Source organism: Amborella trichopoda, chromosome 12 (genome assembly GCF_054954075.1).
Source record: "Amborella trichopoda isolate Santa Cruz 75 chromosome 12, AtrichopodaSantaCruz75HAP2 v2.0, whole genome shotgun sequence".
Taxonomy (NCBI): Eukaryota; Viridiplantae; Streptophyta; class Magnoliopsida; order Amborellales; family Amborellaceae; genus Amborella; species Amborella trichopoda.
In genome coordinates, this window is record NC_142347.1 from 1,141,279 (window position 1) to 1,153,525 (window position 12,247).

A 12,247-nucleotide genomic window follows, 5' to 3' on the forward strand; every position below is an offset into this window, starting at 1 on the left:
TGGGAAAACGGGAGAAATGGCCCTCACTATCTTTGAGCCATTCAGACTTTCGGCTACATTTGGTGAGGCTTTCTACTACATTTGGTGAGATTGCATGATCACAACAACATTTAAACTTGATGACATTCCTTTTGTTCAAATGCAAGGGCCATCCACATCTTAGAGATAAATAATTCCTTTAGGCCTATGATGTGCAACTGTCTCCACCTTGGGTTTTCTTAGTGTGTGGTATGCATGTGTTCATGGCACTCAATATAGCATTACCTTGGTTCATTTTGGTTCTCTACTTTGGGCATCTTCACTTCTTTCTCTTGTCTTTCCCTTCCTTCTGTATTGGAAAAAACCTCATCTCCCTTTTGGGTGGGTAATAACTTGGTGCTGCCCTTAGTATCTTGGGCTTTTCCCCATAGAACAACATAAAGCCCAACAATTATCACAATTATTCCTACAGCGCTGCACAAGAAAGAATATGTAGGGTTACTCAACCCCTAAGTTGAAATGGGTAACAAAACTCCTTCAAATGTTTTCAAAAGGGTGAAAGTTTGTGCCAACTCGCATATAATTTATGTCTTTTTTAGGCCCGTAGCAGCTTGATATCAATTGGATGGTTAGGAGTAGATTGAAAATGATGGCAAGGAGTGGATTGAGAACAAGGCCACAGACTAGCGCTAGCTGTAATTTTCAAATTGTTCACTCCCAAGCTTCCATTTAATATCAAATGAATGGATCACTTTAAACACATAAATTTATGCGTGCATCGACACACATGTCCAAAAAATTCATAAGTGAATGTTGATAAGACTTGGTAAACTGCTATTTATAATAATAATAATAATAAAATGAAGAATTGATAAATTTCTCAATGAAATGCTTACCTCCCAATATAGAGATCAACATGGAGAAAGATAGGCTCCAAAATAGCAGTTATGACTGAGCTTAAAGGGCAGAAAGCAACAGCAAAGATTGGGCCTCTCTTGTGGATACACCAGCTTTGAATAAAGAAACCTATAGCCGAGCAAAAAACACCCTGTATTCTTGAATTATCAGTTGAATAGCAGGGGTTGAGCTCCAAAGATTTATAGTAAACGAGGACTACGAGAAAGAAAATTGAATGAATACACTTTCAAAGATGACAAAAACCAAGTAATTTAAAGAATAAATTAAACATGGGATTGAATACTATATGGTCTTTATCTTTGGTATAAGAAAGTCCTTAAGTAATTTGATAGCCAATGGTGCGCCATTGATTGCATTTGAAATATTTCTCTTGCACTTTGTGCAGAAATGATATATTGGTTTTGGTACAAGGAGGTCACAATTACCCTTAGAAATGTAGCATCGTCCATGAACTTCGATAGGTAGGAAGTGTCATTTCTCCACATGAAGTTTGTGAGGAACTCTCTCAGACTTTGAATACAGCCGGCGGCACACCCTTAGCTGCCCAATTAACCTATGATAGCTAATAGTGATTTTGACCATCTAGTAAAAAATGTAAAACAAAAAAAAAAAGCTAAAATTTGGAAATAACCAAAGCATCTTGTTGTGCTTTCTAAAGTTATGGAAAGTCAGAATAATCCCCACTTTAACTGTGTTTTTAGTTTAAAAGCATTCACACCCTATATTCTTGAATAGTTGAATAGTAGGGGTTGAGCTCCAAAGATTCATAGTAAATGAGGACTACGAGAAAGAATATCGAATGAGTACACTTTCAAAGATGACAAAAACCAAGTAGTTTAAGGAATAAATTAAACATGGGATTGAATACCATATGGTCTTTATCGTTGGTGTAAGAAAGTCAGAATAAGATCCCCACTTTAACGGTGTTTTTACTTTAAAAGCATTCATATGCAATATCGAATTTATTTAACATGACCAAAGGTAAAAGCATGTTGGAAAACTCAAGTCTTAATTGGGTTAAGTCGGGTTCAATATATGTTGACAAAATGAAGTTTAAAAGGAAGATGACTACAGGGAAATACAGTAAAAAAAGCAAATAGACTTTGGAAATGACCAATCAGAATGCATTTTAAAGTCATAGAAAGTCTCAGTTACGATTCCCCTTTGTTTGAAGTTTTAGTAAAGAGGCATTCATAACTTAAGCAACATAGAATTTAACCAACGAGCTAGCACCAAGAATTGGAGAAACCGGGGCTGCAAATGTGTCGGGCCTGGGTGACTAAATGAAGGCAAAAAGAAAGAAAACTAAATGAATATGAATGCGATTAATCCAAAGATCAAATTCTTACGCTGTAGATATATGTTAGAAGTCTGTAATTCCAGGCTAGTCTCCAGGCGGCCGCAGATCTTTCAAAGCTAACAGCAATCACACCGCATTGAACCATACCCATGAACAACATGAGTGCAGTCAAGGAGAGGTTAGCAGGGCAATCCTTGAAAACCCAAGCCTATAAAAAGTATACAAAGAGAGAAATTGAGAGGAGAGAAAATAGGGAGGAAAATTTGCATTAGTCAAAGATTTGAACAAAAGAGTCCTGCAGTGTTTTAAAGCTCTGTGAGTCAGAATCAGGCTCCCATGAGTTACTCCAGATTGGTACCAGACGGGTAAAAAAAGGTAAGCTTTGCGAAGCCAACTTGAGACTAACCAGATTCACTAGGCCTCAGCATTTACCGGTTCCTTGTTTATAAACACTGAGCAAAATAAGTAGAAACACTTATTGTGAGTAGTGGGTACCTGGTAGCTTATCCATGCAGAATAAGCAGTAACACTTATTATGAGCAAAATTATGCCCAAGGTTAAGTTGTCCTTGGTATCAACCAGTGATTTGGCTCCCAAAATATCAGAAAGAGATTTCGATGTCCGGAGGTGATGAAAGAATTCAAGAATAGGACCCTTGACGAATGTCATGATCATAGCACCTCCTATGCATATAATGGTGCCAATGACCTTCGCCCGGCCCCTTGGGCTCTTGATATGCACGTTCTCCAATCTATAAAGCAAAGTAGAAATGGACACTTTTGAGTCAGTGGTTGAAAATTGATGAATCAACTCTTTTTTTTTTTTGGGTAATTCAGTGGGGATGATATGCCCCTACCCGGGTTTGAATTAGTTAGTGGTTTTTTAAGCTGTCAATGAGAATAAAAGCCACAACGTGCAACTAAGGTATGGGTGTGCTACCACCACGACCTTAGCCCCTTTTCCAACTTGAAAGCGCCTTAGTCAACTATGGTGGGTTCAGTTCCAGATGGTCATAAATTGTGGAATAGTCAAATTTGTTCTTAGAACTGTAGGGACTCGGACGACCGTTGTTTTCCTATGTAATTTTTTTCACTTTTTTTATTTCACCATTTCACCATTTAGGCTAGCTCGCCCATCTATGACGAGCCAACTCAGGAGTATGGAATGCCAAAACCGGCACCCGTTTCTTGTTTCTTAAGCAGTGGCAAAGAGAAAAGGATACTAATAAGGGGGGGGGGAAGTAAAGTTCACCTCAGGAGACAGGCCATGACAAAGGCGATTGCAGGGATGAGATTTGTTATGGTGGCTGCATAAGTTGAAGTGGTGTATTCAAAGCCCGAGAAATAGAGAACCTGTTCTAGTGTGATCCTGTAAGTTCACCAAATACCACTATGACACACTGTTCATTAAACAAGTATGATGAAATAAATCTTCCAGACCATAGGAACTTACCCTAAGAGCGCCAGCATAAAGATGTGAAACAAAGCCTTGAAGTCAAGGGGAGGCATTCTTTTCCTGTGAAATTCCATCCAATTTTACAGTGTCAAGGAGGAAAAATGCAAGAAAGATCTAAACTAATACAAAAAAAAGAATAGCTAAGAGACAGATAGAGTAACACATGCATTAGGACGGGGTGGCAACAGGTTAGGTTCAGGTCTACTTGTCGGGTCCCGGGTCTAGTCGGGTCCATTGCCATCCCTAACGTTTAGTAACAAATAGATATAGGGATCGAGAGAGAGGGGGAGAGAAAAAGAGAGCATGTTGAGTAACATATGGATTGGAGAGAGAGAGAGAGAGAGAGAGAGAGATAGAGGGCATGTTAAGTAACACATGGATTTAGAGAGAGAGAGGGGGGGAAAGAGGGTATTTTAAGTAACATGGATTCAGAGAGAGAGAGAGAGAGAATGTTGAGGAGCACATGTAATTGGTGCCTTTGGAAGAAGAGAGATGAGATGCTTTATTTTATTGTTAAAAAATATAGAAATTAATGAGAGACTTCCTATCGCGGTCGGATACTGAGGCTAGGAAATATCATCTTCTTCGGTGGGATAGGGTGTATATACCCAAGAGTGAAGATGGATTAAGTATAAAAAAAGTGGGGTTAGTCAATCAAGCTTTGTTGTGTAAATGGTGGCAACGTAACTTTACTCTTATGCATCAGCTGTGATATCATATTCTCCCTCATAAGTATGATATGGATAGGCATGTCTTGTGGATTGGGGGTGGTATTGGTGGTGAAGGTCGGTCTGTTTTTTGGTGGGCTATTTATTTGTGTAAACCACTGCTCCATCGTAATATTAGATGGTTGGTGGGAGATGGCTGCAGTAACTACTTTTGGCACCAAAAATGGCTTCGTGATTAGCCTTTGAAATTACTCTTCCCAGATGTTTTTGAGAGAATGGTGCAGCCTAATGCCAAGGTCTTAGAGTTGGTTGAGTTCAAGGGTAATGAAGTGGTGTGGAATGTTCATTTTTCAATGCAAATACTTACTCTAGTTACTTGGCTCTCTTGGAGATGCTAATCAGGTGTTTATTCCTAGGGATGTTGCTGATAAAGTGATTTGGGATGTTGAAGCAGATGGTGAGTTCTCGGTTAAGTCTGTCTACCTTCTTCTATTCAATGATCGATTTAGGTGGTCTCTACCTCAAGTGGCTATTTTTTGGAAGTGTTCAGATTTTCCTTTGGTTGACTACCCAAAATAAAATTCTAACTGTGGATAATCTTATTAAGAGGGGGAAGATTTTAACTAATATCTGCTTGATGTGTAAAGATAATAGTGAATCAGGGGCCCATCTGTTTTTACATTGCCCTTTTGTATATAGGATTTAGTCATGGTTCTTTGGACAGTTGGGTATATCTGTAGAAATTCCACAAAGTGTGTTTGGTGTGGCTGCTAAAATGGCTTTTCCCTATCTCCCTAAGATTGGTAAAAAAGTGTGGCAAATTACCTTAGCCTCGACTATGTAGGAAGTATGAAAAGAAATGAATAGAAGAACTTTTGAGGGTGTGTGTCTACCATTTCATAGACTCCTTAATGTCATTAAGCATTCAATTTGGTGTTGGTTGTTTGTGATATCAGAAGAGTTGGGTATCACTGAAGTAAAAGTGTCCCTAAATCTCCATAATCTTTATCGTAATTTTGATGGGAGTTTTCTAAAGAATCTTGGTTTGGCAGGCTTTGGGGGGATTGTGAGAGATTCGAATGGAGGAGTTATCTTCTCCTTTGCTGGTCCAGCTAGAGAGACTACTGCTAAACATGCCGAGCTTCTTGCCTCGTTTCAAGGACTGAAGATTTATCGTGATAAAAATATGGGCAGTCCCTTAATTGCCAAAGCGAATTCTTTGAATGTTATCAGATGGTATACGGGTGAGCAAAGCGTATCATGGGTACTACGGTCTATTTGGCTGTAAATTGCTGAAGGGGATTCTTTGAATGTTATGAGATGGTGTAGGGTTGAGCAAAGGGTACTGTGGGTACTAAGGTCTATTTGGTCGCAAATTCGCCAGTTTACTAGTGTGATTCCTATCTCATTTGTTTATGTCTATCATGAGGCGGATTCTGTAGCTAAGTCTTTGGCTAAATATGGCGTGATTTGTTTTGATATTGTGATTGGTGATGATGCAATGTTACCCTTATAGTCTCTTTCCATCCATAAAATTATTAACATTGGTCAAAAAAAAATAAAATAGAAAAGAAAGAGAGAAACATGTGAGTTAAGTACGTACGCAGGAAAGGAAGAAAAAGAGGTTTAGTTACCAGTCTAAGAAAAAAGCAACAGGGGCAATGGCGATAGTGGCCACAGCCTGTCTATACGTTACGAACACGTAGCGATTCATGCCATGCTCCAATGCAGCTTTAATGAGTATATACATAACCGCAAGCGACGAGATAAATAACATCTGGGAAAGGACAGGACCATATCCTCCCAAACCCATATCTTTCTCTCTCTAAAAAAATCCCTTTGTCCCCCCGAATGCTCGATCTCAATTTCGAGAGATGGGATTACCCCATTTTCTCGCAGGTTTTATAACAGCAATAACGAACCATTGTCGTCACAGATGAGATGAGACAGATTCCACTGTGGGGTGGAAACGGTCCGGGGTGGCGCCACTCAAAAAAAAATAAGGCGGGCCTGGGCCATAAACTTGACCCGATGGCTGGGCCTGACCCAGGCCAAGACAAGCCAGCCTGGTTTGGCCCAACTCGGCTCTCGTTTTTTATTTTTTGTATTGCTTTTTTTTGTCTTTTAGCCAATGCAGCACCGCCCGATCCTAATAGGCTAGACTGGTTTGTAAGGGTGGCAATGGACCTGGACCTGATCTGGGGCCCACGGGTATACCCGACACAGGTCAGGTACGGCTCTAGCATTTAGACCCAGCGGGTCTGGTTCGGGTCCAGGTCCAAAACTTAGACCCAAACGCTATAAGGGTCCGGGTCCAGCTGGATCCACCTCATTCCCGTAAACCGTTAGAGATAAAATACTTTAATTTGAACCCTATTCATTTAGGCGTATTAAGGATCATATATAATTAGAACTAGTAGTCATCTTTAACTATTAAACGACAAATCACATGGTTTGAAATCTAATAGCGATTGTGCCATTGTTGCCAATAATACGGGGTACATGATGTTAATAAAAAGGGCAAAATAAAAAAAGAGGCTCGACGGGGTAGATCCGACGGGTACAAGTATAGGTCCATTTTTTGGAACCAATGGATCGGGTCCAAGTTTGAGTCCAAAACCTGGATCCGAACCCATACCTGACCTATTACAACCCCCACTGATATTGCCCAACCTGGGTGTTGTATTTATTTATTTTATATTTTTTTTAGCCAATACTGCATAGCGCGGTCCAAACAGGCCAGTATGGTTTGGCCCAATCTAACTCTTATTTTTTATTTTTTTATATTATTATTATTTTTTAATCCATGTGGCACGACCCGTCCTAATAGGCTTAGGGTCGGGTTTGAAGCATTGAAGAGTCATGACGTCACAAACGAGATGAGACATATTCCACTATAGGGTGGCACTGGATGGCCCACCCAATAAATTAGAACCTTGGGCCAGGCCAAGTTGGGTTAAGCCAAGATAGACGAGCTTGGTTTGGCTTTTGTTTTGTTTTATTTTTTTATTTATTATTATTATTATTTTAGCCAACGCGTCATGGCCTAGCGCTATAAGGTTCAAGGCCAGGCTTGAACCGGCGAGTCTTCTCTGTCGTGTCACAACATTACCAATTTCAAGCCATGTGGCGTCATCAGGTGCGACCTGGCTGACGCGTCGAGTCCGCCATTCATGAAATAAATTAAGACTCTTGTCTGCGATTTGTATGCCGAGGCTCTAAACAATCCAAGTAAAACACATCATTAAATAGGGTAAAAAATGTGCTTTCAATACTAGAAATTTTTGTAATAGCTTTAAAATATATTTTTATTTTAAATTATAAAATTTAAAACTTTAAAAATAGTATATATTGAGCAGATAAAAAAAAAACTTGCAAATCTTGAAAATTGACAGTAAAAAAATGTATTACAAGATGTACTATTTCTTAAACTTGAAATCAATTTTTTTTCTCATGTCTATGCATCTTAAAACTGAGATGATCAATTCGAAGAAATTTGAATACCAAAAGAACCTCGCCTAGAAATTTTTTTGATATGAGTTGTAATTTGATTGTTTACAACCTCGCTCTATATGAACTCTTTCTTTTCAGTTTCGCTTGGATTCTGTATTTTGACACGCCCGAGTCAACCCATGTTGAAGCGTCTGCGGGTCTTGGCGTCTTGCCAAAACCTTTTCTGCTCCCGCGGGAGCCTGATATCTTTCGTTACTCCCGGGGAAGAGAACATATCTTTAACTCCCTTGAACAAAATTTAAAGGAAAAAAGTTCTTAAAAGATGTCAATTTTACTCTTCAGAAATAAGGTATACCTCAAAAACTCTTAGGAGAAATCATCGAAAAACTCTCCTCCTAATCATCTCGACCTCGAGATATATAGGTGTACGTTGTTTCTAGTGATTAATAAATACTTGTAACTTAGAAAAAAAAAAAAAAATTAAGTTATGAAAATAGTGCATCTTGTAATGTATAACTTTGACCGTCCATTTTTAATATTTTCAAGTGTTTGTAGATTTTCTATATCTACACTATTTTGAAGCTTTCCGGCACTGAAGCATCTTTTGGCATCATTTGGAGTGTGCCTTATTTTGATTGTTTAAAGATTCAACCTTATGCAAGGGCTGTTTAAAAGCAAGATTTATTATGACAAATTTACCAATTTATGTACCTAAGAGAAGAATTATTTAATAGAAAAAATTTATATACAAATCCTGTTATAGCTTTGATATTAATAAATAGTTTCATATATTTTATTTTTATTGCAATCAAAGTCCATTTTAAGAGTATAAAGTATATTTTAATTCTATTGCTTTCTCTATACATCAAATTGGTGCATCAATATTTTTCACCATCACAGAACTATAAAAAATATTTTAGAAATAATTTAAAATAATAAAATTCCCAAATGACCCTTGAATACTAAACTGTCATGTACTATTTAAGGGTAATTTGGTAATTATATTTATTTAAAATTATTTTTTTAAGTTTTAGGTGTGTGAAAGTGAGAAGTATGAACATCCTAAATTTAAGCTTAATCCAATATATAGAAAAAAAAATTAAAATATTTTTATCATAAAAAATAGGACTTAATTGTAAATATGAAGTATATCTGACTATTTTCAAATATTTAAATAAATAGGGATTTGTATATGAATTTTTATTTTTCATTTTATTGTTTTTAATTTGATTTTAAAAATCTCATAAAACTAAACATCATATGATAGTTGAAAATGGCTAAAATGTTAAATAGTTGATAAGCTAGGCATATTTTGATTAATTTCTCATTTGTCAAATACACCTAAAAGTTGTACTATTCAATATTTTATCTTAGGTGTGATTCAATATTTTTTAAACACAGTGTGATACATCATTGATGAGATATGCGAATTTTGATTAGAAAATTATGGGCTGCTTGAAATCAAATCAAACATATGGGTAAGATATTAGATAGTTCAAAATTTAGATGTCATTTGATAAATTTACATTTTAAAGAATGTAAAAAAAAAAAAAGACTGAAATAGGAATTGCCTGATCTGGCTGGGTATGGGGATCACGGTTGGAAATTGGTGGGTGGAACTAAGCAAGATAGTGAGAATTATGGAAAACTTTTGAAGAGAACCAAAAAAGGAATCTTAATTTTCTTGTTTCCAAACACGAACACATCACTACTACACGATAATTTAGGGGATGTAACCTCTACAATTTAGTCACTAACCTCAAAAACAAATAAATAAATCATAACCACTCTATATATTAGCATGGAATGAATAACAATCCAAGATTGAATGGTAACCATCCATTTTTTCAGCAGCTAGATCTAAGTAATTGAAGACCTCAAAATCTCTCTCCCTCTCTCTCTCATTTCTTTTTCACAAGTATTCACATAGTTGAGTCATTGGAGATTTGGCCTCCAGTAAGAATGGTGTCCAAGACCTCGCCATGGGGTTCAGGTGGTTCTATCATCACGACCCAACCACATTCTCAAGTGTTCACATGGTTATTCTTAAATGAAGCTCAAAATCTTCTATTGAAAAAATTTTGCAGGAGAGAGTGAGGGACTAAATGCACAATGCGCTAACACAAGAGATAACTATTATTTATTTATTTATGAAAATAAATAAATAGAAATAAAAATATATTTTAAAGCTATCACAAAGATTTTCTGTATTCAAACCACATTTATCGACACTATTTGAATATGTGCATTACTTTGATTATTTAGAGTCTCAACTTTATACAAACCGCATCCTTTATTTATTTATGGGCTCGGATTCTATGAGGTTGCAACCTTAAACAATCCAATTAAGGCACACCTCCAAATTTTATCATAACATGCTATTTTGGGATAAAAAAATCTTAGGATTATCTGAAAACCTAGTTTTATGTCTAATTATAAAATTTTAAACTCTAAAAATGGTTAAAATCAAATAGACCTATAAACATATGAAAATCTTGAAAATGGGCGGTCTAAAAAATGTGTTGCAAGATGCACTATTTTTGGGACTCAAAATCTTCTTCTTCTTTTTTTCATATTCATACATATCGATGTCGAGATAGTCAATTAGAGAGTTTTTCAACATTAAAACAACCTTTTCTGATGGAGTTTTGAGGCATATATATGATTCTACATTTTAAGGTTGCAATGTTATATAAACTTTTTCCTTTATTTATTTTTATTTTTGGGGTTAGATCATGTGAGAGACCTTTTTGCTTTTTTCTATTATATGAGATAACTCTTATCGAGCGAACATGTCAATAGCTCACCCCAAGTACAATACACATAAGATATGGGGAAGCTTTCTATGCTTTCCCTACAGCATAAAACTTATATACTTCCCCTTATCCAACCATCCATTATGCATGGAGGGCTAAGATTACCCCAATCATAATGTCACGTCTTGACACTATTCTATTTTTAATTATTTTTCTATAAATATTTTGTCACTAAATTTTGGACGTCCAATCCTCTAACGAACTCGCACTAGGAAAAAATATTTAAAAAATATTTTAAATAAAATAAGATGACCAAAATACCCCTGAAAATTTCAAGAGGTATTTTGGTCATTATATTTTATTGAAAAACAAATTTAATATTTTTATAGGTGCGCCCCAATGAGAAGATGGCACAAACAAAATTTCATATCTATGTAAATTTTATAAAAAAAAAGTTAAAAATAAAATACTTTGAGACATCAAATCTAAGATCAAAGGGTGAGTGACTCTCTTGATCAAAATTGGAAGGCTAGATGGTACGGGAAGCATAAATCTTCTATGCAAGGGAAGTATAGAAACCTTTCCTCATAAGATATTCCCTTTCTTTTAAAAGTCAAGAAAAAAATATGGGGCAAGCTTGCTTCCCCTAAAGCATAAAACTTATATTCGTCCTTTATCCAACCGTACATTCTGAATGGAGGGCTCAGATTGCCCCAATCACAATGTCATGTCTCTACACTATTTTATTTTTAATTTTTTTTCTAGAAATTATTTTGACACAAAATTTTGGATGTCCAATCCTCTATTAAACTCGCACTAGCAAAAACATATTAAAAAAATATTTCTAATAAAATAAAATGACCAAAATACCCCTAAATTTTCCAATGGGTATTTTGCTCATTATTTTTTATCAAAAAAATGTTTTTAATATTTTTATAGGTGTGTCCCAATGAGAAGATGGCAAGTACCAAATTTCATATTCATACAATTTGTATAAAAAAAAAATTAAAAAATAAAATACTTTGAGACGTCGGATCTAAGATCAAACGGTGAGTTGCTCTTTTGATCAAAATTGAATGGCTGGATGGTAGGGGAAGTATAGATCTTCTATGATGTAGAGAAAGTATAGAAACCTTTCCCAAAATAATGTATCTTATATGTTATGTGTATACTATATAGGGATTGTATACTATATATAAGATGTTTTTATTAGTTGTAGAAGACATTCTTTTGAGGAAAGAGACGGAGTCAATAAGAATGGAAGGGATCAAGTCTATATGGGATCAAATGTTTAAGTTTGGAGCCTCCTCCATTAGGAGAGAAGGTTGAGCCACATGAGAATTTACATGTTACTAAATATTAAAGTGGAAGAGCTCAAGTGGTGGCAATGGACCGTGCCCGGGTCGAACTAGCCTTTGCGTAGTCCACAATGTGAAATTTGATAGCTTGGGTGTGTTATAAAGTTCGAGAAAATATCTCTTGAACTGTGAGCTTGGTCAATGAAATAAATGCGGCAACCCAATTACACATCCAATTATTAATTCAATCTTTTTTTCTTTTTTTTTTCTCTACTACAGTACTCTCTATATGCCTACAAAAGTATAACTTCTCAGGATTGAGCAAGAGTTGTCCAAGGGTAAGTCCAAGCTTTCAATAACTTAAATCCAATCTTTTTCGTGAAAATAATCATGTGGTGATACTTAGATGAGTCACAAAAT

The 12,247-nt window shown here is 36.0% G+C and overlaps 1 protein-coding gene across 1 annotated transcript; it reads right to left on the reverse strand.

Moving 5' to 3' along the window:
• Positions 1 to 260: 260 nt before the first annotated feature.
• LOC105420132 (WAT1-related protein At2g39510) lies at positions 261 to 6,182 on the reverse strand. The gene is made up of 7 exons (XM_088854186.1): positions 5,955 to 6,182; positions 3,650 to 3,712; positions 3,449 to 3,565; positions 2,693 to 2,948; positions 2,247 to 2,405; positions 876 to 1,120; positions 261 to 453 (listed from the first exon to the last, which is right to left on the reverse strand). The coding sequence occupies exons 1-7, from the start codon at positions 6,131 to 6,133 to the stop codon at positions 261 to 263; spliced, it is 1,212 nt and encodes a 403-aa protein (XP_088710312.1). The 5' UTR covers positions 6,134 to 6,182.
• Positions 6,183 to 12,247: the final 6,065 nt, after the last annotated feature.